At 43.8% G+C, this 24,399-nt stretch overlaps 1 protein-coding gene across 2 annotated transcripts in view; it reads left to right on the forward strand.

The window, feature by feature from the left end:
• LOC139235016 (receptor expression-enhancing protein 1-like) overlaps positions 1–22,847 on the forward strand; it is a 48,518-nt gene extending 25,671 nt beyond the window's left edge. For both annotated transcript variants that reach the window (XM_070866094.1, XM_070866095.1), the window contains 6 exons: positions 3,605–3,681; positions 4,512–4,632; positions 9,066–9,179; positions 15,294–15,447; positions 17,101–17,291; positions 19,637–22,847. In XM_070866094.1, the coding sequence (XP_070722195.1) occupies positions 3,605–3,681; positions 4,512–4,632; positions 9,066–9,179; positions 15,294–15,447; positions 17,101–17,291; positions 19,637–19,705 (726 nt within the window). In that variant the 3' untranslated portion in view covers positions 19,706–22,847. The remainder of the gene's footprint in view (positions 1–3,604; positions 3,682–4,511; positions 4,633–9,065; positions 9,180–15,293; positions 15,448–17,100; positions 17,292–19,636) is intronic.
• The last annotated feature ends 1,552 nt before the right edge of the window (positions 22,848–24,399 follow it).

The raw sequence follows: 24,399 nt of genomic DNA on the forward strand, positions 1-24,399 counted from the left end.
CACCACATTACAGGAAAGATGTGATTGCATTTGAGAGGGTACAGAGGAGATTTACGAGGATGTTGCCTGCACTGGATAATTTTAGCTATCGGGAAAGACTGGATAGGCTGGGCTTGTTTTCTTTGGAACAGAGGAGGCTGAGGGGAGAACTAATTGAGGTACATAAAATTGAGGGGTCTAGATAGAGTGGATGGGAAGGACCTATTTCCCTCAGCGGAGGAAATAACTAGGGGGCATGGATTTAAAATAATTGGTAGGCAGTTTAGAGGGGCTGTTGAGGGGAAATTCTTTCACCCAGAGGGTGGTGGGGGTTTGGAGCTCAGTGCCTGAAAGAGTGGTAGAGGCAGAAACCCTCATCACATTTTAAAAAGTACTTGAAGTGCCATAACCTACAAGGCTACGGACCAAGAGCTGGAAATTGGGATTAGACTGGATAGCTCTGTCGGCCAGCACGGACACGATGGGACGAAATATCCTCCTTCCGTGCTGTATGATTATCACGCCATGGCTATGTTTTATTTGTGGCCTCCTCAGTCTAACTATGCAGTCCTTAAAGTCTATTTTTAAAGCTATGCAAGATTCTTCATAGTTTAAGGGTTGCAGTTGCTGATGTGCAGACCTTGTGAGCATTCTTTAAGTTCGACTTCAATCGTTCGGCTTTGACTATAAAAGTATGATTGTGCGTTGCTGTGGAAGTTAGCTGCTTGGGAACACAAACTTGCACCGAGGATCTGAGCAGTCAGCTAGTTCGAAGCTTTGAGTTCCACCCTGCTGGCGGCCCTCGCTGAGACCTTCCAGGCAAGCCTGGGTGAGGCACTTCCCGAACAGCCTCCCTGAAATGTTCCTGTTGGACAAAGTTGTTGGGCCAGTGGCAAATGTGTTGTTTTGATGTCTTGTGTACATACACTCAAAAACCATACTGTTTATTTTGAAATGTTGTAGCAGGCACGGGGAAACTCCAGAATTGCGTTCTTTGAATGAAAGGGGAGGGGAAGGAATGAAACATCAAAGGGAAAACTTTTTTTTTTATTGTCTGTCTTCCACTCTCTCCCACCCCCACCTTTTGTGAGATGCCATTGCAACCTGTATTATGGTACGATAGGGTTAACAAAGTGCTCCAGCAAGCCGGATCAGAGCATGTGACAGTCACGCACTTGACTTTAACAGCCGAGCCAATCTGAATCAGAAGTGCAAGGGAGTCATTGAATCGCTGTTAATTATCTCTTTGGCAAGCCCTACTGACAGTATGTGAAAACAAAGGCTGATTCAGAGGCTTTATATGATCCACAAGATTTTTCTTGCCCAAATGCTAGCATGCTCTTCTGTTTTCAGTCTTTAATATACTCTTTACCAACCAGTTTTCCCACTTCAGTGGTTGCTATTTAATATAACTGAGCTGGCTAAGCTGCTTCTAATGGCGCTGTTTCTCCTGCACCAATAGAGGTTTCAGAGCTGGAGCTGGCTGTCAATGATTGCCATTTTGTCCAGCTACTGAGCAATGGAGGAGATGACGAGGAGAAGTGGATAGCAGGAGCTGGGGGTGTGAAGGAGGACATAGCTGGCTCTACCATTAAAATAACATGGTTTTTGCAATACTGACTTATACATGTTCTTCAATTACTGGGCAAGCTTTAGTGATTGGGAAGTGGAAAGCTGCAAACATGAGGTTCAGCAGTTGCTCTATATGCACACACTGGGTTGTGTTGTTTTTAGTGCTGTGAAACCTGCCCCACAACATAAACAGGTTGAACTCTTGGAGCTAAAACAAAACATAACTGCTTCATTTGCACCTGTGTGCCCTGTAAATGCACTATGCAATAATTTCAGTTGCAGACAAATATTCTTTAAATATTTAGCAAGTCTGAATATCATTTGAAGCTTGAATTTTAAACTACTAAGCATGATTTTTAAAATATACATGTTGGGTTGCCATAATTTTTTATTTGGTTTTATACCCATTGGCAATTTTGTAGCATGTTTAAAATGAAGGGAAATATTAATTGGCATTTTTCATTCTGGCAACCTCCATATTGCAGTACAGTGGGTCATTTTTGTCTGGGGGGAAAAAGGCTGAGGGCGACTTCCCTAAAGATGTCACAGTACTGAGCATATGAGTCCCCATGTGGTATAAAATGGTCAACAACATCCACAGCACCCAATCACTTCTCCCTTAGTAAAGGTTTGCCAATATTTTGTCTTAATGGTATTGAACTTTTTCATGTACTCCTTTTTTTTTTGTCTGTATTAAGTGACATTTACAATGTCAACAGAGTTGATTAAACAATGCTTCCTGCCCGATGGCTTTTGTCAGATGTCTTCAGTGCTCCTCACGTGACAGTGAATTTATCGCTTCAATTTAAGAAATCTCCACAAAGCCTGATGCTGTCCTCTCCCCATGTTCATGTGTGTAGGGGTTCCCTGGCTAGCCATGTTCTCTTTCTCACCCACCCTCATTACCAAAGAGTTCAGAGGCCCGTTGCAAAGCCTCAACTGCTGCCCAGGCTGAAATCGGCTAACTCCACACAAGTCCTGGCACTATTCAGGTCTGCCTTCCATAGTCTTTTTGGCTGGTGGAAATAGGCACTTGAGCATGTTGGCAAGTTTGGTACTATGGTTAAGCAATGCCTCGATTTCAAAATTCTCATCCTTGATTTCAAATCCCTCCATGGCTTCACCCTTCCTATCTCTGCAATCTTCTTCAGCCCCCACCCTCCCCCCGCGATGTCTGCGGTCCTCCAATTCTGCCCGCTTGAGCATCCCTGATTATAATCGCTCAACCATTGCTGGTCTTGCCTTCTGTTGCCTAGGCCCTCAGCTCTGGAACTCCCTCCCTAAACCTCTCTGCCTCTCGACCTCTCTTTCCTCCAAGTCACCCCTTAAAACCTACCTCTTGACCAAGTTTTTGGTCATCTGCCCTCATTTCTCCTTGTGCGGCTCAGTATAAAATTTTTTAAATCTCCTAATACTCCTGTGAAGCTTGGGAAGTTTCACCTATGTTAAAGGCACTAAAGTTGTTGCTGAGAGCTGTGGTGTAGCAGTAGATATACATTTAAGGTGTATGATTGCTTGATGAATAATGGAACCTTTTCTGAAAAAAAAATCCTTGTAACTATTGGAAGGAAATGAAATGAAAACTGCAACCCTTGGATACTTTTAAAGTTCAACTTTGTTTCCAATTTCACCCCACCCTGGAAGGTGCTGGCTGTTGCTGGGGTTCAATAATTATTGCCCTCTGATATCTGGTCCAGAGCCATTTTTCATATGAGCTCAACTAATGGCGCTTGCTGCAAAATTTGGCTATTTTGTATATTTTGTTGACCTGCATTTTGGGCGGGGTGGAGAGGGAGTGTGTTGTTCATCTCATTACAGCACTAAATTATAATTTGTACTTCACTTCATTTGGAGGTGGAGCATGATTGACATCTGTGTTCCCCTTCTACGAAAACCTCTTCCTCCAAAGTTGTTTGTTTGTCTCCTGATTTCCAGTTCCCTGTTGTAACCATGCAATTCAGGACAGTAATGAGTTGGACTCTGGGCTGTGTGTTTGAGTCTTGTGTTCTGGTCACACTGCAGCTAAGTCAGTGCGCATCTGATTTCTCCATAGGTCAGATGGATGATGTATTGGATCGTGTTTGCAATCTTCACTACCATAGAAACCTTCACAGACATATTTATTTCTTGGTAAGTTGTAAACCATCTCTGACATATCGAAGGTAGGTGACTTGAGAGATTAATGCACCTTCTTTAATAGCGATTTGCTGAAGAGTGAGGGATTAAGGAAATAATGTGTGGGTAGGAGTGGAGCTGGTGGGGAACAGAGAGAGAGCTTTCATCTCAGTGCTGCGGTTTGTTGTGATTGTAAAGCAAGCTGTCTTGGAGTTTGAAATCAAGCTAATCTTAACATTTATTTTATGCTGTAGGTGGGCAACGTATCAAACTGGCTTCAATAAGATGGTGGGAGGTAAACAGTAAACAGCACATGGATTAATTCCAGAGTAGGTGGGCAGGCACCAAGCATATCAGTGTTGCCTGTCTCAGATGGGATTGATTCCTACCTTTTTTTTTAAAAAAAGAGGCAAAGGCCTGCTGCCACTGAAGGAAAAATGATCAATGTCAGTGCTACTTTATTTGTCTTGCTGCCCAGGCAGGAGGCCAGCAATGTGAATGTTGACATTACTGGATTGTACAGAATCTTCTCTCTCACACCCTTTCTTACCTCCTGTCTGATGTGTAAGCAATTGCACATTGCACAAAAGTTATACAGTTATTGCAGTGTGGCTGTCAGTAAATAAGGTGAATCCTGAACACAGCAATTTGTGTGTGTGTGTGTGTGAATATGTACAAGTTGCAGGAGATTCTAAGTACGGTAATATTCCTCCAGCTAATTAATCCTGATCAGACCCCTCTCCTTATGCAGTTGTAGTGGGAGACTAGAGTGTGTTTGTACAGTTGCAGTACTCCTGTATTTGTTATTTGGTGACTGACTGTGAGAAATTCTCTCTAATCTGCAGGTTCCCATTCTATTATGAAATCAAGGTTGCATTTGTTATCTGGCTTTTGTCTCCATACACTAAGGGTGCCAGCGTGATTTACAGGAAGTTCATTCATCCCACGCTTTCTTCTAAAGAGAAGGTAAAAGAAATTGCATCTCTCCAGGCTGCAGTATTCAATAACCTATTGTGCTTTCATGAAAAGTTTCTGCTGAAGAATTTTTATAAGCTTATCAATCATTTAAACAATAGGTAACACAGCAGCAGTTAAATGGCTTTTAAAGTGTTTGCTAGTTCAGGTACGAGTGAAAAGAACTGTGTTTACAATAGTATTTTTTTAAGAAGTCGTTTTGACATGTGATTGTTTGACTAGGTAGAGTAGAAGGAGCTATCCTCTGCATTTGACCCATGCTGTACTTGACCTGGGATTGCTTGAAATGGACATATGTTCCCCATTGGTTTCTTGCTGCAGGGTAGCAGACACTCCATCAAATGGGTTTGGCTACTGGGCTGCAAACTCCATTTTTAAAAACAAATTCATTCACTGGATGTGGGCATCGCTAGCATTTATTGCCCATCCCTAATTGCCTTTGACAAGGTGGTGAGCCACCGCCTTGAACCGCTGCAGTCCGTTTGGTGAAGGTGCTCCCACAGTGCTGACTTTGTTGTAGCAGTTTGGTACAACTGGGTGGCGTGCTAGACCATTTCAGAGGGGCAGTTAAGAGTCAACCACATTGCTGTGTACATTGGAGTCACATGTGGGCCAGACCGGGTAAGGATGGCAGATTTCCTTCCCTGAAGGACATTAGTGAAGCAGGTGTATTTTTAATGATCCGGTCATTTCATGATCACCATTACTGATGCTAGCTTTGTAATTCTAGATACCTTTAACTGAATTTTAATTCCCTACTGACGTGGTGGGATTTGAATTTGCGTCTCTGGATTATTAGTGCAGGCCTTTTGGATTATTAGTCCAGTAACATAACCACTATAGTACCATACCCCTGAAATTTTGGTACTCCCACACCAGGTGTCCTCTGACATTATTTTCGCATTTAAAATATTACCATTTATCCCCTTCAGCCTTGGGGAACCTGTGAGTTGACGTGCCTTTTTAAGCCTTTCCGAAATATTTTTTAGCTCCCTTTCTGCCGCATCTCTGTTCTAGTCCCTTTTAACTTTGCCTAAGCTGGAATTTTGCAGTCCTGTCACCAGGTCCCTCACTGCAGATGTCCAAAGCTGCATTTGGAGTCATGAAGAATTGTGATAATGGCCACTCAACATTGGGTGCACTCAGCAACCTGTACTTCAGGTGCACTTTGTACTTGTTCCCAGTCATTCATGACTAAACTGTATTGAAATATCTAAGTTTGGGGGCATGTGTAATGGAAAGTGTTCCATTCCATTTAGCAAAGCACCTTGATTACTATAAAATCCATAAAACTAAAGTTTAAAAATCGTAGTATGCCACTCAAAATATTAAACAGAGTGTGAGAATTTTAGCTTTCAAAAGTGGCAAAAACATTTATTTATTCGAGCAGCATAATTCCTATGATTAGATGATCAGAACTGCACCAGTTAACCCAGATGGGGTCTGATCAAAGCTGCAATACAGTTTTAACTTATCATCTATCCCTCAGCTGCCCACTCTCTTGCTTGCCTTGGCTGTTGGAATGATACTACTCTTAGTGTTTACGGGTGCCTTTTACTGAGTGTGGGAAATGTTATTTTCTGTTGTATTTTAGTGCTGAACTTGTTTATCTGAATGTATGGTTAAGGAAAGCAGATTGTGACCAAGTAAATATTTTTTATTTCCGATTGAAGTCGTATCTAAAGATAAATCAGTACACCCAAATCAAACATTTTTGATTGGGCTTAAGACTACGAAGAGCTGACCAATTTTAAAGAGATTGACCTGCAACACGATTAGGTGGAGGCCAGAATTAGTAAGTTGTCTCAAAATGCTAAGTGCTTAAAAGGTCATTAGATTTTTCTGGTAACAGCATCTACCCAACTGCGCCAAAATGTTCAAAATTTCAGTTGGAAGTTAAGTTAACTGTTTCCTTTCTTGTCCTCATTTTTATTTTCTTTAAAAAAAATTTCTCACTCCTGAGACACCAATCATCTTCTTGCTGGAGAATTTTTCCGTGGGCCTGTACTTGCCTCCGGTACTTCACACAAGTGGCCACACTTCAATTGTGATACTAGCAGGGTGTCGGTAGGCTACTAGACTGTAGGCATCACAGCCACGCCCAATCCTGACCCTCCCACTGTTCGTGCATATGCGTTTGCCAACAGAAGTAGCAAGCTAACAACCAGAAATATGAAATCTAGTGTAACCGAAGAAAACTTGAAAACCGAATTGCAATCTTGTGCTAAAATCCTCGATAATATTGCTGTATTGAGTGCCTGGTATTAATGGATAGTTGTCGCAGAGCACGGCTACTTCTATAATCAGTCCCCTGATGCGTTTCCTCTTTTGGGCGTGCCATGGCAACAAAGAAATTAGATATATATTGCACCCTTTTCTGAAGTGTAGTCATATATTGCAGCAGCAAGTCTCATAACTAGTAAATTAATGACCAACTATTAAACTTTGGTGGTATTGGTTTAGGGAGAAATGGTGGACTGGATGCCAGAGGAACTCCTTGTTCTTCAAATGGTTCTATGGTATCTTTTATGTCCACCTGAGAAATCGGGTCAAGGCTCTAGTCTGAAAAACAGAACCTCTGATTCTGCAGTCCTCCCTCTATGCTGCATTGGAGTGTCGGCCTAGATTCAGGCTTCAGACCCTAATGTGGGTTTTGAGCCCACAACCTCTGGAGTGTTACCAACTCAGCCACACAGCAGGTTCGATTGAATTTGCTTTGCTGAGGGGAAAAGGACAAGAAAGTACTCAGCTGAGTCTGACTGTGTCATAACAAGAATTAGGAGTAAGAATAGGTCATATAGCCCTTCGAGCCTGCTCTGCTATTCAGTAAGATCATGGCTGATCTTCGACCTCAACTCCAAGAAGACGTTCTTCCTCATCTCAGTCCGAAATGGCCGACCCCTTATCCTGAGACTATGACCCCTAGTTCTACACTCACCAGCCAGAGGACACAGCCTCTCCACATCTACCCTGTCAATCCGCCTCAGAATCTTGCGTTTCAATAGAAACATAGAAAATAGTGCAGGAGCAGGCCATTCGGCCCTTCGAGCCTGCACTACCATTCAATATGATCATGGCTGATCTTGCAACTTCAGTACCCCACTCCCGCCTTCTCTCCAGACCCCCTGATCCCCTTAGCCGTAAGGGCCACATCTAACTCCCTCTTGAATATATCCAACGAACTGGACTCAACAACTTTCTGTGTTAGAGAATTCCACAGGTTCACCACTCTCTGGGTGAAAAAGTTTCTCCTCATCTCGGTCCTAAATGGCTTACCCCTTATCCTTAGACTGTGACGCCTGGTTCTGGACTTCCCCAACATCGGGAACATTCTTCCTGCATCTAACCTGTCCAGTCCCGTCAGAATTTTATATGTTTCTATGAGATCTCCTCTCACATCCCTCTACAGTCTCTCGCCGTTCCTTTTCCCCGACCTCGCCGCTCCTGCTGTACCTGCTCACTGACCTGGATCTTAGTGACGTCCCTCTTCACTGCTGTTGCTCTCCTGCTCCAGCACGTGCTGCTCCCTAGAGTGGTATGCTGCCACACTGCTCCCTCTGCTCCCCGGCCTGCTCCAGTGGTGCTTGCAGGCCGGGGGCCACTGTTTGTGGGACCTTGCTGTGTGCAAGTTGGCTGCTGCATTTCTGACCGTACAACAGTGATCACCTTTCATCTAAACTCCAGAGAGTTTCGGCCCATTCTACTCAATCTCTCATAGGACAACCCTCTCATCCCAGGGATCAATCTAGTGAATCTTTGTTACACCGCCTTTAAGGCAAGTATGTCCTTCCTCAGATAAGGAGACCAAAACTGTGCACAGTACTCCAGGTTTGGACTCCCCAAAGCCCTGTACAATTGTAGTAAGACTTCCTTGTTAACTCCTTAACCTCTAAACTGGATTCAGTTCTGAAACAAAGAAGTGCAAGGAAAGAAGAATTTTTAAATCAAAGCAGCCAAGTGTCAAGTCAGAATGAGTGTGGCATTTTTAAATGAGTTGGAAACCAGTTTGGTGGATGAGGGCCTGTAAATTGTGTAACTCATCACTTCCAATGCATCTGACTTGGGACTATTGCTGGCTGAAGCAGCAATGCACTTTTTAATTTTTAAACACACGCAGTCCCCTCTCATTTCAACGACAAACACATTAAATTATTGTATTTTAGAAGAGATTGTTGGTCTTCAATTTTTCTGATATTGAGCAGCCTAAATGTATGTGGGGCAAGCTATCTAATCACCATGCAGAAAAAGATGCTTTATATTAAATACACTGCTAGAAGTCTGAACTACTGAAGATACACAAGTCGGTTACCATGGAGAGAGGTGAAGTTGTGTTTCAGTTTAAGGGTCTATACCTCAACAACAACAAAAAATTTGCCTATGAGGCAGCTGCTGCTTTACATTTTATTTTGTATCTTCCCTCATAGGAAATTGATTGCTACATCATTCAGGCCAAAGAGCGTAGCTATGAAACCATGGTGAACTTTGGGCGGAGAGGACTAAACATGGCAGCAACTGCTGCTGTAAGTGCTGCTGCAAAGGCAAGTATTAGTATACTCTGACTGCCCCGTACTCAAAATTACGCCATCTTGTGGTTTTTAAAAATGAAGTCATCGTGTATGGGTCACGCTGGGTTATGAGATTTCATAGAATGATAGAAATTTACAGCATGGAAGGAGGCCATTCGGCCCATCGTGTCCGTGCCGGCTGACGAGCTATCCAGCCCTCCCACTTTCCAGCTCTCGGTCCGTATCCTTGTAGGTGACGGCACTTCAAGCGCATGTCCAAGTATTTTTTAAATGTGGGGAAGGTTTCTTGCATCTACCACCTTTCAAGCAGTAAGTTCCAGACCCTCACCACCCTTTGGCTGAAAACAATTCCCCTTAAATCCTTTGTAAACCTCCTACCAATCACTTTAAATCTATACCCCCTGGTTGTTGACCTCTCTGCTAAGGGAAATAGGTCCTTCCTATTTGAATGCTAACTATTATTATTCTTGTAAACTATACTGAAACTGTCTGTATTTTCTGCTGATAGCAGAGCACATTTGCTGGGAAGATTTCTTCTGTCTCATCCACTGTCCTAGTCGCAGAAAACTGCTTGAAAGCGGCTTCCTGCGACCATTCTGGGTGGGAGCAGACAGCTGCTTTTGAGCAAGCGGTGAAGTGTAGGGGCCCGTGGCCCTCGAGAGGTTATTGCTCCTTGCAGTTTGTGTGCGCTCCTTGTCAACGTTCCCTGTGAGCTGCACGGTCGCACAGCGCTCCCAGGAACTCGCGCAGCCGGCTGTTCAAGACAAAAACAGCGTGTACGCGATATTTTGAAGGGGCCACACCGGTACCAATAAACTTTGAGGGAACATTGCTCCTTATAGAAACAAAGAAACATAGAAAATAGTGCAGGAGTAGGCCATTCGGCCCATTCAATAAGATCATGGCTGATCATTCCTTCAGTACCCCTTTCCTGCTTTCTCTCCATACCCCTTGATCCCCTTAGCCATAAGGGCCATATCTAACTCCCTCTTGAATCTATCCAATGAACTGGCATCAACAACTCTCTGCGGCAGGGAATTCCACAGGTTAACAACTCTGAGTGAAGAAGTTTCTCCTCACCTCAGTCCTAAATGGGCTACCCCTTATCCTAAGGCTATGTCCCCTGGTTCTGGACTTCCCCAACATCAGGAACATTCTTCCCATATCTAACCTATCCAGTCCCGTCAGAATCTTATTCGTTTCTATGAGATCCCCTCTCCTCCTTCTAAACTCCAGTAAATAAAGGCCCAGTTGATCCAGTCTCTCGTCATATGACAGTCCAGCCACCCTGGAATCAGTCTGGTGAACCTTTGCACTCCCTCAATAGCAAGAACGTCCTTCCTCAGACTAGGAGACCAAAACTGAACACAATATTCCAAGTGAGGCCTCACTAAGGCCCTGTATAACTGCAGTAAGACCTCCCTGCTCCTATACTCAAATCCCCTAGCTATGAAGACCAACGTACCATTTACCACCTTTACTGCCTACTGTACCTGCATGCCCACTTTCAGTGACTGATGAACCATGACACCCAGGTCTCGTTGCACCTCCCCTTTTCCTAATCTGCCGCCATTCAGATAATCTGCCTTCGTGTTTTTGCCTCCGAAATGGATACCCTCACATTTATCCACATTATACTGCATCTGCCATGCATTTGCCCACTCACCTAACCTAGCCAAGTCACCCTGCAGCCTCCTCACAGCTCACCACTACCCAGTTTAGTGTCATCTGCAAACTTGGAGATATTACACAATTTTTTCATTCAAATCATTAATGTATATTGTAAAGAGCTGGGGTCCCTGCGGCACTCCACTAGTCACTGCCTGCCATTCTGAAAATAACCCGTTTATCCCGACTCTTTGCTTCCTGTCTGCCAACCAGTTCTCGATCCACGTCAGTATATTACCCCTAATACTATGCGCTTTGATTTTGCACACCAATCTCTTGTGCGGGACCTTGTCAAAAGCCTTTTGAAAGTCCAAATACACCACATCCACTGGTTCTCCCTTGTCCACTCTGCTAGTTACGTCCTCAAAAAAAAAAAAAAAAAAAAAATTCCAGAAGATTCGTCAAGCATGATTTCCCTTTCATAAATCCATGCTGACTTGGTCCGATCCTGTCGCTGCTTTCCAAATGCGCTGCTATTTCATCCTTAATGATTGATTCCAACATTTTCCCCACTACTGATGTAGAAACATAGAAAAATTAGGTGCAGGAGTAGGCCATTCAGCCCTTCTAGCCTGCACCGCCATTCAATGAGTTCATGGCTGAACATGCAACTTCAGTACCCCCTTCCTGCTTTCTCGCCATACCCCTTGATCCCCCTAATAGTAAGGACTTCATCTAACTCCCTTTTGAATATATTTAGTGAATTGGCCTCAACTACTTTCTGTGGTAGAGAATTCCACAGGTTCACCACTCTCTGGGTGAAGAAGTTTCTCCTCATCTCGGTCCTAAATGGCTTACCCCTTATCCTTAGACTGTGACCCCTGGTTCTGGACTTCCCCAACATCGGGAACATTCTTCCTGAATCTAACCTGTCTAAACCCGTCAGAATTTTAAACGTTTCTATGAGGTCCCCTCTCATTCTTCTGAACTCCAGTGAATACAAGCCCAGTTGATCCAGTCTTTCTTGATAGGTCAGTCCCACCATCCCGGGAATCAGTCTGGTGAATCTTCGCTGCACTCCCTCAATAGCAAGAATGTCCTTCCTCAAGTTAGGAGACAAAAACTGTACACAATACTCCAGGTGTGGCCTCACCAAGGCCCTGTACAACTGTAGCAACACCTCCCTGCCCCTGTACTCAAATCCCCTCGCTATGAAGGCCAACATGCCATTTGCTTTCTTAACCCCTGCTGTACCTGCATGCCAGGCTAACCGGTCTATAATTATCCGGTTTCTCTCCCTCCTTTTTTAAAAAGTGGTGGTACATTAGCGACCCTCCAGTCCATAGGAACTGATCCAGAGTTGATAGACTGTTGGAAAATGATCACCAATGCGTCCACTATTTCTTGGGCCACTTCCTTAGGTACTCTGGGATGCAGACTATCAGACCCTGGGGATTTATCGGCTTTCAATCCCATCAATTTCCCTAACACAATTTCCAGCCTAATAAGGATATCCTTCAGTTCCTCCTTCTCTCTAGACCCACTGTCCTGAGTACATTCGCCCTAAAATGGACAAAACCGGAAGTCTGTGCTGGGAATTTCACCACTCAATCCTTAATGCATGTAAACTTGCGGAATTGAATTTGCCTTCTCGATACGTATCTATAATCTAATTTCCTCGATTTAGACTAGTCAATGCTGTTTGAACTTCAGTATTAACAGCAACCTCTTTGTATAAAATTGCTGCTCTGTCCATGTTGTCTGTAGCCTGCACCAAGCAAAGATCCCTTAACATTCTGGATTGGACAGGTTAGATGCAGGAAGAATGTTCCTGATGTTGGGGAAGTCCAGAACCAGGGGTCACAGTCTAAGGATAAGGGATAAGCCATTTAGGACCAAGATGAAGAGAAACTTCTTCACTGAGTTGTGAACCTGTGGAATTCTCTACCACAGAAAGTTGTTGAGGCTAGTTTGTTAGATATATTCAAAAGGGAGTTAGTTATGGGCCTTACGGCTAAAAGGATCAAGGGGTATGGAGAGAAAGCAGGAATGGGGTACTGAAGTTGCATGATCAGCCATGATCATATTGAATGGTGGTGCAGGCTCGAAGGGCCGAATGGCCTACTCCTGCACCTAGTTTCTATGTAAAATCTCTGTGGTTGATTGTCCAAGGGACCGCAAGAAAGACTGTTGTGTAAATTGGTTCCTTACTCTTAAAGAAGCAGACTTGGGAACCCACTTCATGTCTGTTTTCAATGCTTGCAGTAGCCCCAAGCTTTCGTTCTTCAGAATGCTGTGCCAATGGTTGGTCGAGACTGCACTCCATAAATGGATAATCCTGTTTAATAGCAAAACATATCATTGCACAATTTATAAAGTAGGGCGCAATGAACAGGAAACGTTATGCAAACTGGCCAACATGGGGCCACACTTTCCTCTGGCTCTCACCAATCTGCAACTAGAGCACATTCCGCAACCGACCACTGAAGGTAGGAGAGTGACCAACTCATCCATTTATTGAGTGCAGTCTCCACCAACCATTGGCACAGCCACAGATAGGGCGGAACACTGAAGAACGAAACCTTCGGTCTATTGCAAGCATTGAAAACAATGTGACTAACCTCGTGAGTAAATGAATGGACTGCTCAGTTTCTCCGTGATCAAGTGGCCACTTGGGTGATCTGCTGAATACCTGCCAGCAGCCATGAAGCTGCACTGAATGCCTTTAGGAAGGGAGAAAATTGGACAGGTCAAAGAATAACATGGGATGATAAAAGGCTATTCAGTTCATCGAGCGAGTTCTTGCCATGGAATTATGTGCAATTCCAAGTACCCTATCATAGAGTCTACATCACACATCTGATGTGTGAAAGATGTGATATCTCTGCTTTAGTAAACTTCTATTATTCATCCAACCTTGTATCTCCACTCTTTTACACTGGCTTGCTGCTTTCCACTGCCTTATAATAGAAAAAGATGCGATGGCTATAGAGACATCTCCATTGAAAGTATAAACTGCTCATCAGCCCTGATTCGAACCTCTGCATGTTCTCTCTTGAGATTGTCCATCACCTACAATGTGCAAAATGTGATCTGGGAGAAGAGAAAGTTGAGAGGGAAACGACCGATATTTTGCACATAAATCATGGAAGCGCTTGATTGCCCGAGTCTCACTCCCCATTCAGAGCTGATGACTGCTGGAGATTGGATCACTATCATTGGGACGGTCTCAGTAAGAATTACTCAGTAGAATAGGATTTTGTAACAGAGCCTGAAGGAACCCCAGACCAACTTATCTGGAGCACCCTGCAGATTTCTGACGGGCGAGAGCCATTTGTCTATCTTTGGTCTCGTGATGTGTGAGAGACATTGGCAAGCCTGCATTGATTTCCCATTCCCAGTTACCCTGAGAAGTTGGTGATGGGCCGCCTCCTGCAATTGAGCAGCCTGTTGGGCCATTCAAAAGATATCATCGTCATAGTCAGTCCCTTGAATCGAGGATGACTTGCTTCCATGCCAAAAAGTTCACAGGTGTTTCAATGATGGACCTAAAATTCCAGGTCCGAACTAAATCTTGAAGGGTGGAAGATGCCTGTGCTTGGATTTTTTTAACGTGGGGTGGCCATTGCACACCAGCCACCACACGGGCTTGACAGAGCTAGGTCTTGGTCCAGTGGCAAGGGTTAACCAAGACGATTGGAGATCAGCTCTGCTGCACGGACCTAGTGCGCACACATTCTGAAGGCATTCAAGAGTCGACCACTTAGTGTGGGACTTGAGTTGCATGTAGGACAGATGCGATGTCGGGTTCCCTTCCCCGAAGGACATTAATGAACATTTTTTTTTAAGTCCGCTACAAATGTTAAATTCTGTGTCACAACTGTCCATGGTGGAATTTGATTTTGCAATCTCTGGACCATAACCATAATGTTTGCATTCATGTTACATTATGCATGATTGTTGATGGCGTACGCAAATACAGTATATGGTGTCTGTTTATCCAAGTGTATTATTGGCTTGTGAATGTGTTCAACACTGGCGGATTGCCATGGGGAGGCTGCTCCACCCTTTTAGCTGGGATGTATGTCTGAAGGTTAAATGTGTAGGCCAGTATACAGATTTATCACAAACTCGATAGCATTGTAATTTGGTCTGTGGGAAGTTTATCTTTTTCAGCTTGGCAACACTTGTATATGTTGCCTCATTGGCCAAACTTCAAAGCCGAATGCAGTAAAAGAAAAGTATTGCTCAACAATGAGCGTGCTTCCAAGTTAATGTTTACTGTGAATTGGAGATAAAAAAAGAAACGGCAGTGGAGATGCACAACTGGTCTGACAACTTTTCTTCTTGTTGCCGTGCTGACCTATCGGGTTACAGTTTCAGTTCTACTGTCTGGTGACTCTTGAAATGTTGGGAAGTCTTTCTCTTCCAAATGGTGACTGTCCATGGTCTGTTTGTTTCACTGTGACGTACCAGTCTGACTGTTTAGGTGAAGTGTCCTTGCTTTCTGTGCTGCAGAGTCAGGGAGCTATCGCTGGACGCCTGCGCAGTTTCAGCATGCAGGATTTGACGAACATTCAGGGCGATGAGCCAGTGCATTACGTGGACCCCCTTTATCCCGAGGAAGACCTGATGGGGAGGAAACCAGTCTCTGCAGCAAGAGTGGAGTATGGTGAGTCTCTCTTATTTCTGTAGATGTGGTGTTGTGGAAATTTGGGACAATACAGCATAATCAATTTGAAGACAAAGTTAGCTTTATTCCCTGTGTAATGGTTAAAAGAGAAATGGAGCACGTGATCTTGTAACTGAAGGGATCGCTGTACTGTACACTATAAATGCAGTGCTCCGAAGATTCTTCACTTTGGCATAGGTCATTTCCCTGTTGATTTTGGGATTTTGATTCACTTTTTTTCTAAAATTGTTGCTCTTGAGGTAACTAACATCTACATGACTGTCTCATAAGAATTAGGAGCAGGCCATTCAGCTCCTTGAGCCTGCTCCACCATTCAATAACATCAAAAATCGATCTGCCTCGTCTTGAATATACTTGACCACTGAGCATCCACAGCACATTGGTGCAGAGAATTCCAAAGAATCACCAGCCTCTGAGTGAAGAAATTCCTCCTCATCTGTCTTAAAAGGCCAGATCCTTATCCTGAGATCACCGTTCGTTCATCTAAACTAGAGAGAGAGTAGGCCCAGTCTACTCACTGTCTCATGGACTACCCTATATACTTGTATTATGCCACTGTCTGGGAGATTGAAGTAGGAAAGGCTGACTTGTTTGTGGGCATAGAACCTGGGCTTGCAGATTGGGAACTTGATGATGATTTAATATGCTATGGCTATTCCTGGGACTTGGTCTGTGTTTAGCTTTTCCCTCTGTGCTCTGTTGCCACGTTGAGCACTGTGAACTACCAATTATATTTGCAGTGCTGTGGCTGAACACAGCGAATCATCGCCACAGTATTGCAATTACAGATGACCAGTTCATTATCCAACCCACATCTTGCTGCTGAGTGAAAGTCGGACAGTAAAACCCAAGCACAACATCACAAACTCATTTTAATGGCAATCCAAACTGCAAAATTGAAGTGCTAGCAGTTTTATGAACGTCATCTAAATTCCAAGATTGAATTATGTGTATCCTGTCAGCCGTGTTTATGAGACTTGCGTTTGTTATTGAAGTTTCTTTCCATTATCTCTGGTGTTTAGATACTTCGAGTACAGAACATGAAGTCCAAAGATCCTAGATACGCAAAATTTGTTCCCATTTTAGAGATACAGGATACAACATAATAGGAGCAGGAGTCGGCCATTTGGCCCCTCGAGCCTGCTCCGCCATTCAATAAGATCATGGCTGATTTGATCTTGGCCTTAACTCCACTTCCCTGCCCGCTCCCCATAACCCTTGACTATTGTTCAAAAATCTGTCTATCTCCACCTTAACTATATTCAGTAACCCAGCCTCCAAGGCTCTCTGGGGTGGAGAATTCCAAAGATTCACGACCCTCTGCAGTTGTACTCAGTGCCCCTGTGTTAGAGAGAGAAATATGCTGAGGTGCCCACACCTAATGACGCCCACCATAAAGTGCTCGCTTCTGGGTGACTGGCCTGGGCTCCACTGAGGAGTGCGGTAGCTTGCTGATTCGCTATAACCTCACATTGAAGAAATGGCCCCTTGGGCGAGATACTGAAGGGCAGCCTGCACATGTATCCCAACAAGGTTCGCTGTCTTCTTGAGAGGACATGGTAACTATTGTTTGTGGTGAAGTATTATTTGGAAGGTTCCCAGTTCATTTTTAATATTGCATCTTTTCCGCAGTGCAAAGGCCGCCGGTGAGTGCGCTCAACCGTCAGTATGTAGACGAGAGTGATTCACAGGATGAGTACAAGTCCGATGGGGAGGCAGAGTGTCAAAGAAGCTCACCGCGTCGCCTTGAAGGGCAAAGTTCCAAACGGACCAGACGAGTCCAAGGCCACCAAATGCCCAGGAAAAAACTACTGGCCAAAGAGGCAAGAGCTTCCTGTATCTTCCGTAAACCTTAATCTTACTCTGCATCCACTCCAGTGACTGGGAATACAAGTGTGTGTTATTTTCTGGATGGATGAGCTATGATGGGCCAAATGGCTCTCCTCATCTGTGTTTGTCTTGAGGCTTAAGCGATGAAAGTTTTTTTTTAAACATAGTACTTGCCACTCTACTGCAGTGTTGAGAGAGTGCTGCATTGTCCAAGGTGCCATCTTTCAGATGAGATGTTAAACCGAGGCCCCATTTGCTCTCTAGTGGACGTGAAAGATCCCATGGCATTATTTCAAAGAGGAGCCAGGGGAGTTATCCCCGGTGTCCTGGCCAAAATTTATCCCTCAATCAACATAACAAAAACAGCTTATCTGGTCATTATCACATTGCTGTTTATGGGAGCTTGCTGTGCACAAATTGTCTGCAGCGTTTACAAGTGACTGCATGCCAAAAGTACTTAATTGGCTGTAAAGCACTTTGAGACGTCCGGTGGTCGTGAATGGCACTATATAAATGCAAGTCTTTTCTTTAAAGCCATGTCCATCATTGAGGAAAAATGACATGGATTTAGAGGGCATCCTGAGCTGCCGGTACTGCACAGTGGTGAAGGAGATAGTGTCTTGACTGGAGTGCCCTGCCCTGCGCTGTTACTATCCAGAATTACTTGTAGTGGCTTTATAGTTCTCTCTGGCTTAAACACACAACTGCTTATACTCATCCCGTCGCTGTTTATAACTGACAGCTCACTTATCCATGTTATGCTGTAAACTTGTCTTGCTTTTTCTTTTCCCATTTCTCATGTTTTTTCCCTTTTTTTTTTAGTGGAGGTTGGTGTTTGTATTTACTTTCAGTTTTTATGTTTTATTTCTGTTCGTGTCCCAGTCTAGCAGTAAGCTGGAGGGGTGGGGTTTGGGGTTGAGATATTCTGGGTTGGGATCATCTGAATTTTAAGCAGTAAGAATGGTGGTGCTGCATGCTGCATTGTCGTCCTATGTTTAATCGGCAGTTTTATTTTGGCTTCAATGAGGGGGTTTTATTGCCGCTGTTCCCTGCCCCTTTATTAAGGAGTTCATTTCACTGAAGCGCTTGTTTGCACACCTCCCACAATGTGTTGCTGAATTTTGGACTAGTCTAATCGACAGGGCTGCTGTGTTGGCGGGTTGCTCTCTGTGTGATGCTTTGAGGGCCTCTGGTGGCTGAACATGGAAACTGCAGTTCAGTTTGACTTTTGATTGCAGTCTTTGCTGGAGAAAGGGGTGGGGTCTCCTAGAAAGTCTTTCTGGCCACAAGTCTATATTTTGTATTCAAAACAGAAAATGCTGGAAATACTCAGCGGGTCGGGCAGCATCTGTGGAGAGAGAAACCAAGCTGACGTTTCCAATCGAAGACTTTTTCATCAGATCATTTTTATATGTTCAATAGAGAATCACTTGTAGAAAATGGTCCGACTATTTTAAACCCCTTTTTTTTTTAACTCTCCACTTTTGTCCTCCTGGAGGCAGCAGCTCTTATTTGAATGGACTCTGCTATCTTTCCCAGTTAGCAATTCTTTTTGTGTGAGCCTAGATAGTGGCTATTCCACTATGGGGGGTGTGGTATCACAGTCTAATCTTGCTCCACCCACCTCCCCAAATGTCTCCACACAGCTGAGGTGCAAAACTCCTGGCTGAATGCTTAGGTTTTTTCCCTGCCTGCCTCCCCTCCCCAAATCCTGGGTCTCACAGGCCTGTTGTAATTCCCCTTACTGCCCAACTAAAATGACTCTTTGTCTTCAAATCCCAGATGCTTGTTCCACTTCTTCCATCAGTGTGTGCTGTGCAGAGAAGTTCCTCCTGCAAGCACCCTGCATGCCAGTGATAAGTCAAAGCAGGGCATGTAATGGTTTTGATGATCAAATTTAAAAAAAATTCATTCACAGAATGAATTTATTGCCTATCCCGAACTGTCCTCAAAGGTGGCGGTGAGCCGCCGCCATGAATACGTGGCATTTCAGTGGGGCAGTTACCGGAGTCACATATTAGGCCAGACCGGGTAAGGGCGGCAGATTTCCTTAAACGGCATGCGTGAACCAGTTGGTTTTTTTTAAACAACTATCCAGTAGTTTTGTGGTCACCATTACTGATGCTAGCTTTTAAAATTCTAGGTTTATTTAATTAACTGAATTTAAATTCCCCAGCTGCCGTGGTGGGATTTGAACTCACGTCTCCGGATCATTAGTCCAGACCTCTGGTTTACTAGTCCAGTAACAGAACCACTGTGCTACTGTACCCTTGGTTCAATTACAATCTTTTTTTTAAATTCAGTTTTCATTATTGTCTAACATGTTCTTTGTTTCTAGGGTGTGATAAAACCACTAAAACTTCGGTCAAGGAAGAAGGCTTTGCAGTCCAATTTTGACACTTTATGAACTCCAGAAAAGCCCATCTCGCCAGTCACCAGAAGCGCTGAGCTGCACAAACGTCATGGGTAAAAATCACCGCTGCTATTTTTTAATCACTGGCAATTTTTAAATGGCCAGATCTTCTAATCTTTTGTGAAACTAGGGTGAACATTTTGCTTGTTGTCAATTGCCCCTTTTTAACTGTTTTGTAGCCACGGTACCACAGGCTGGACCAACATTAAAGACAAAAGCCCATCTTAAGCCAAAGTGTCGAGGCCCAGTCTGTAGTTGAATTGCCAAATGAGTGTGTGAAGAGGCACCTTGTGTGACTTTTTTTTTTAAAGAAATCTATTATTCCCCCCCCTCCCTTTTAAGATAGGGGACTGATTGTCATGGGTGGTTCTGAGGGAGTCTGGAACTTCCCTTTGTTAGATTCCGAATGTAAACCTGTCACGTTTTGTGAATTGCTCTTCGGTTTTGCTCTGCCCCGCCAAATTAACGAGCTTGCACTGATTGCTGTCAGCGATGTTGTACAGGTACTCCGTCATCTGCCTTTTACTCACACTTTTCATGTAATTGCAGCTGAATCGGCAATACTCCAACATTGAACAGTTAAAGCTCCTCTTAATGCTACATTTCACAAGTGTAATCTTGGTGGATGTATCGCTGCCGGTGGGACAAAGTAAAAGTGTGGGTTTTTTTTAGGCATACGTGTATTTATTTGAAATGTAAACACTGCTCTGTCAAATTGAAGCTCTTCCTGTCATGTTTGTACAAGAGAACTTGCTGTGTTATACACTTTTGTTGAAATGTATTACAATGCCAGCAGTGCGTAATGAGAGTGAAGCTTAAGAAATTCAAGAAAATACTTGTTCTATTTCTCCCCCCACCACCCCCACCCCAACATGGAAATTCAAAATATTCCACAACCTCTATTGCACATTGAAGGGGGAAAAAAACCCTCTAATGTCACCAGCATCTCAAATAGTAACCACTGGCTATTTAGCATTGACATCGTACCCATGAGCTGATCAACAGCGCCATTGAAAGCTGCAAGACTGCAGTTTTGGGCCAGCCGAGCGGCTGAACTGGAGCAGCCACACTCCCAGCTGGGCATGGCCGATAAGCCCAAAGTCAGCCACATCGCATTGGGTGGAGCAGTTCCAGCACATCTTTGTGGCCCTCGATTAGAGGTAAAGTTTTTGGAATTGTTTTAAGCTGCTCAAAAACTTTTATAAGCATTTATATTTTTCTCTACTTTTCAACGTTGGGTGTGACCGAGCAATAATCCAGGCGGAATGCACATGCACTTTGCTTGTCCTTTTTAAGCGCTTCATACAATTCACCAGTGCCCTCGGACTACGCTGCTGCCTCAGACGCCTGCCAAAGACATTCCTTGTGATCTGCAGCTTAATTCACTCATAGTTGGTGTTCTGTTTGAATGCCAACCCATTGGCTCATTCAGTTTATCAACAATTTCCACTCACAATGGCATCTGTTAAAACAAATACCCATAAAACTAGATAGAAATACCACAGCGAATGGAAAATCTGCACATTAGAAACTCGAGCAGATAATGAGACTGCAGTATAATTTCTGCTATCGGGAGACTGCTGAATGCTGTGCTCCTTTCGTTTCAGAAAATTATAGCATTTATAAATGCGTTGAATTAATCAGTTTAAAATTAATTAAAGTGTTGCTGTTAAAAGAATAATCAGAAGCACAGAAACAAATTCAGGAAAGCTGGACCAGCATAACCCTCGACCTTGAAAGCCAACATGATTCTGGGCAGAATGAGGACTGCACACTTGAAACCAATTGTGATGTATTTCAGCACAAAGTCTGTCATTCCTGCAATCTGAAGCAAATCAAAAACATCCATGCTTTAACCCTCCAAATTACCTGAAGCCCTTCACATTGCGTTCGATCAGTTCACTCCCAGGTTTCCGTTGTTCGCTAATACAAAAGCAAAATACTGCGGATGCTGGAATCTGGAATAAAAAAACCTGAAAATGCTGGCAATCTCAGCGGGTCAGGCAGCGTTTTCGATGACCCGAAACGTTATCTCTGCTTCCTCTCCACAGATGCTGCCTGACCCGCTGAGATTTCCAGCATTTTCAGTTTTTATTCCATTGACGTCTAGAAGAAAATCTCCTAATGTATTGTTGCCGTGACTCCTCGAGTCTGTTCCATGACCCAAGGGCCTGTGCATCACTGCTATTTGTTCCAGTCCCATTCCAAACCAAGTGACTTCTGTGCGGATACTTCAGGAGGTCTTAAAACTGGCGCATTTTCCTTCTACCGAATGCCAGATAGCTTTTTAGCTGATTTGCAACTAAATTATTGTTACTACTGAAAACTGAGAACCGGCCATATTCTAACGAAGGAAACTTGTCTTTCCATCATTCTCGCCTAACTTGCACATTGGGAGAACCAGAATGGGCCGATAACAAAAAAAACCTGCTGTACCTGTAGTAATGTTGTGATGCCAGAAGTGGTACTGTTTTTCTGGATAGCAGTTCTGCACGGTAATCTGACAATGAAGAGATGTCAGTGCATTGGTTATCGTAAAGCCTTAACGTTCAAACGGTGGCCACGGACCGTGTGGTAACTGCAGCAGCAGACCCCATCGGGAATCGGAGTGGGCAGCTCACACTGCCAAGTCACACCACGTGGACTGGGTCAATCCAGTAGGTTACCCTTTAAAATGCACCACGTCTGTTTTCATCACAAGTTCCCATGGTTCCTTTTTATATGTTTGCAACATGTGGAAGAGAGAAAAACACTGATCCCATTATAATGCAACTTCTGGCTTAAACTGTATTAGGGTAGATCCCTTAAAACATTCACACTGAATTAGCTGCTTAGGGCTGTCAGCAAAGTCGTTGGAGCTCAAGGGATAGGAGCAGGATTCATTTAAAATGGACATTTTTATGAAATGTGGGGTGAGTTAATCGCAAGCTAAATGTGAATCTCCTCTCGATCGAATCACATACTTGACAAATTTCAGGGGAGTGAAACTGTATGTTACTTGAATCCTCCTCCTGTCAGTACCTCCTAATATCCACATTCTCCTTGCTGTTGCTGTATGGTGTCCATTGTTAATCCTTTATACGTGGGTCTTTTTTTAAAATCATTACGGTTTTCACAATAAAATTGTTGGCTAATAGCTGCTTTTGCCTTATTTTTAATTTGTGCGTCAAGTTTCATTTCAGTCTTTGATCTGTCCAGCAATAGCTAATCGCATTGTGGAGGTCACGTCGCCTTGATCATGGTGCCTTTCATACCTCGAGGTCATGGACCGCCGAGAATGGTGGTCACTCAGACACACGCACCCCTCAACTGGCTGAGCTGTCATGTCTCTGGCGGGCCACCAGATGGCACCATCACAGTACAAATCAAGGTTTTGTGGAATGAGTATCAACTGGGAAGGAAGTTGACCATATTTGCTTGTTCACCTGACAACAACTCAAACTTATACAGCGCCTTTCACACACTGCGCTCGACCTGTTGAGATTGGAATTGCTTGTTCCACCTGCCAGGCTGGGGAATGAAGGACAGCGCAATGGAGTTTACCGTCTTTAATTAGCAATCTCATTGTGCGAGGCCCCTTGGGGAAGAGTGACCATAATATGGTGGAATTCTGCATTAGGATGGAGAATGAAACAGTTAATTCAGAGACCATGGTCCAGAATTTAAAGAAGGGTAACTTTGAAGGTATGAGGTGTGAATTGGCTAGGATAGATTGGCGAATGATACTTAAGAGGTTGACTGTGGATGGGCAATGGCAGACATTTAGAGACCGCATGGATGAACTACAACAATTGTACATTCCTGTCTGGCGTAAAAATAAAAAAGGGAAGGTGGCTATCTAGGGAAATCAGGGATAGTATTAAAGCCAAGGAAGTGGCATACAAATTGGCCAGAAATAGCAGTGAACCTGGGGACTGGGAGAAATTTAGAACTCAGCAGAGGAGGACAAAGGGTTTGATTAGGGCAGGGAAAATGGAGTACGAGAAGAAGCTTGCAGGGAACATTAAAGCGGATTGCAAAAGTTTCCACAGGTAGGTAAAGAGAAAAAGGTTAGTAAAGACAAACGTAGGTCCCCTGCAGTCAGAATCAGGGGAAGTCATAACGGGGAACAAAGAAATGGCAGATCAATTGAACAAGTACTTTGGTTCGGTATTCACTAAGGAGGTCACAAACAACCTTCCGGATATAAAAGGGGTCAGAGGGTCTAGTAAGGAGGAGGAACTGAGGGAAATCTTTATTAGTCGGGAAATTGTGTTGGGGAAATTGATGGGATTGAAGGCCGATAAATCCCCAGGGCCTGATGGACTGCATCCCAGAGTACTTAAGGAGGTGGCCTTGGAAATAGCGGATGCATTGACAGTTATTTTCCAACATTCCATTGACTCTGGATCAATTCCTATCGAGTGGAGGGTAGCCAATGTAACCCCACTTTTTAAAAAAAGGAGGGAGAGAAAACGGAATTATAGACCGGTCAGCCTGACCTCTAGTGGATAAAATGATGGAATCAATTATTAAGGATGTCATAGCAGTGCATTTGGAAAATGGTGACATGATAGGTCCAAGTCAGCATGGATTTGTGAAAGGGAAATCATGCTTGACAAACGTTCTGGAATTTTTTGAGGATGTTTCCAGTAAAGTGGACAAGGGAGAACCAGTTGATGTGGTATATTTGGACTTTCAGAAGGCTT

This window comes from Pristiophorus japonicus, chromosome 22 (assembly GCF_044704955.1).
Source record: "Pristiophorus japonicus isolate sPriJap1 chromosome 22, sPriJap1.hap1, whole genome shotgun sequence".
NCBI classification, from domain to species: Eukaryota; Metazoa; Chordata; class Chondrichthyes; family Pristiophoridae; genus Pristiophorus; species Pristiophorus japonicus.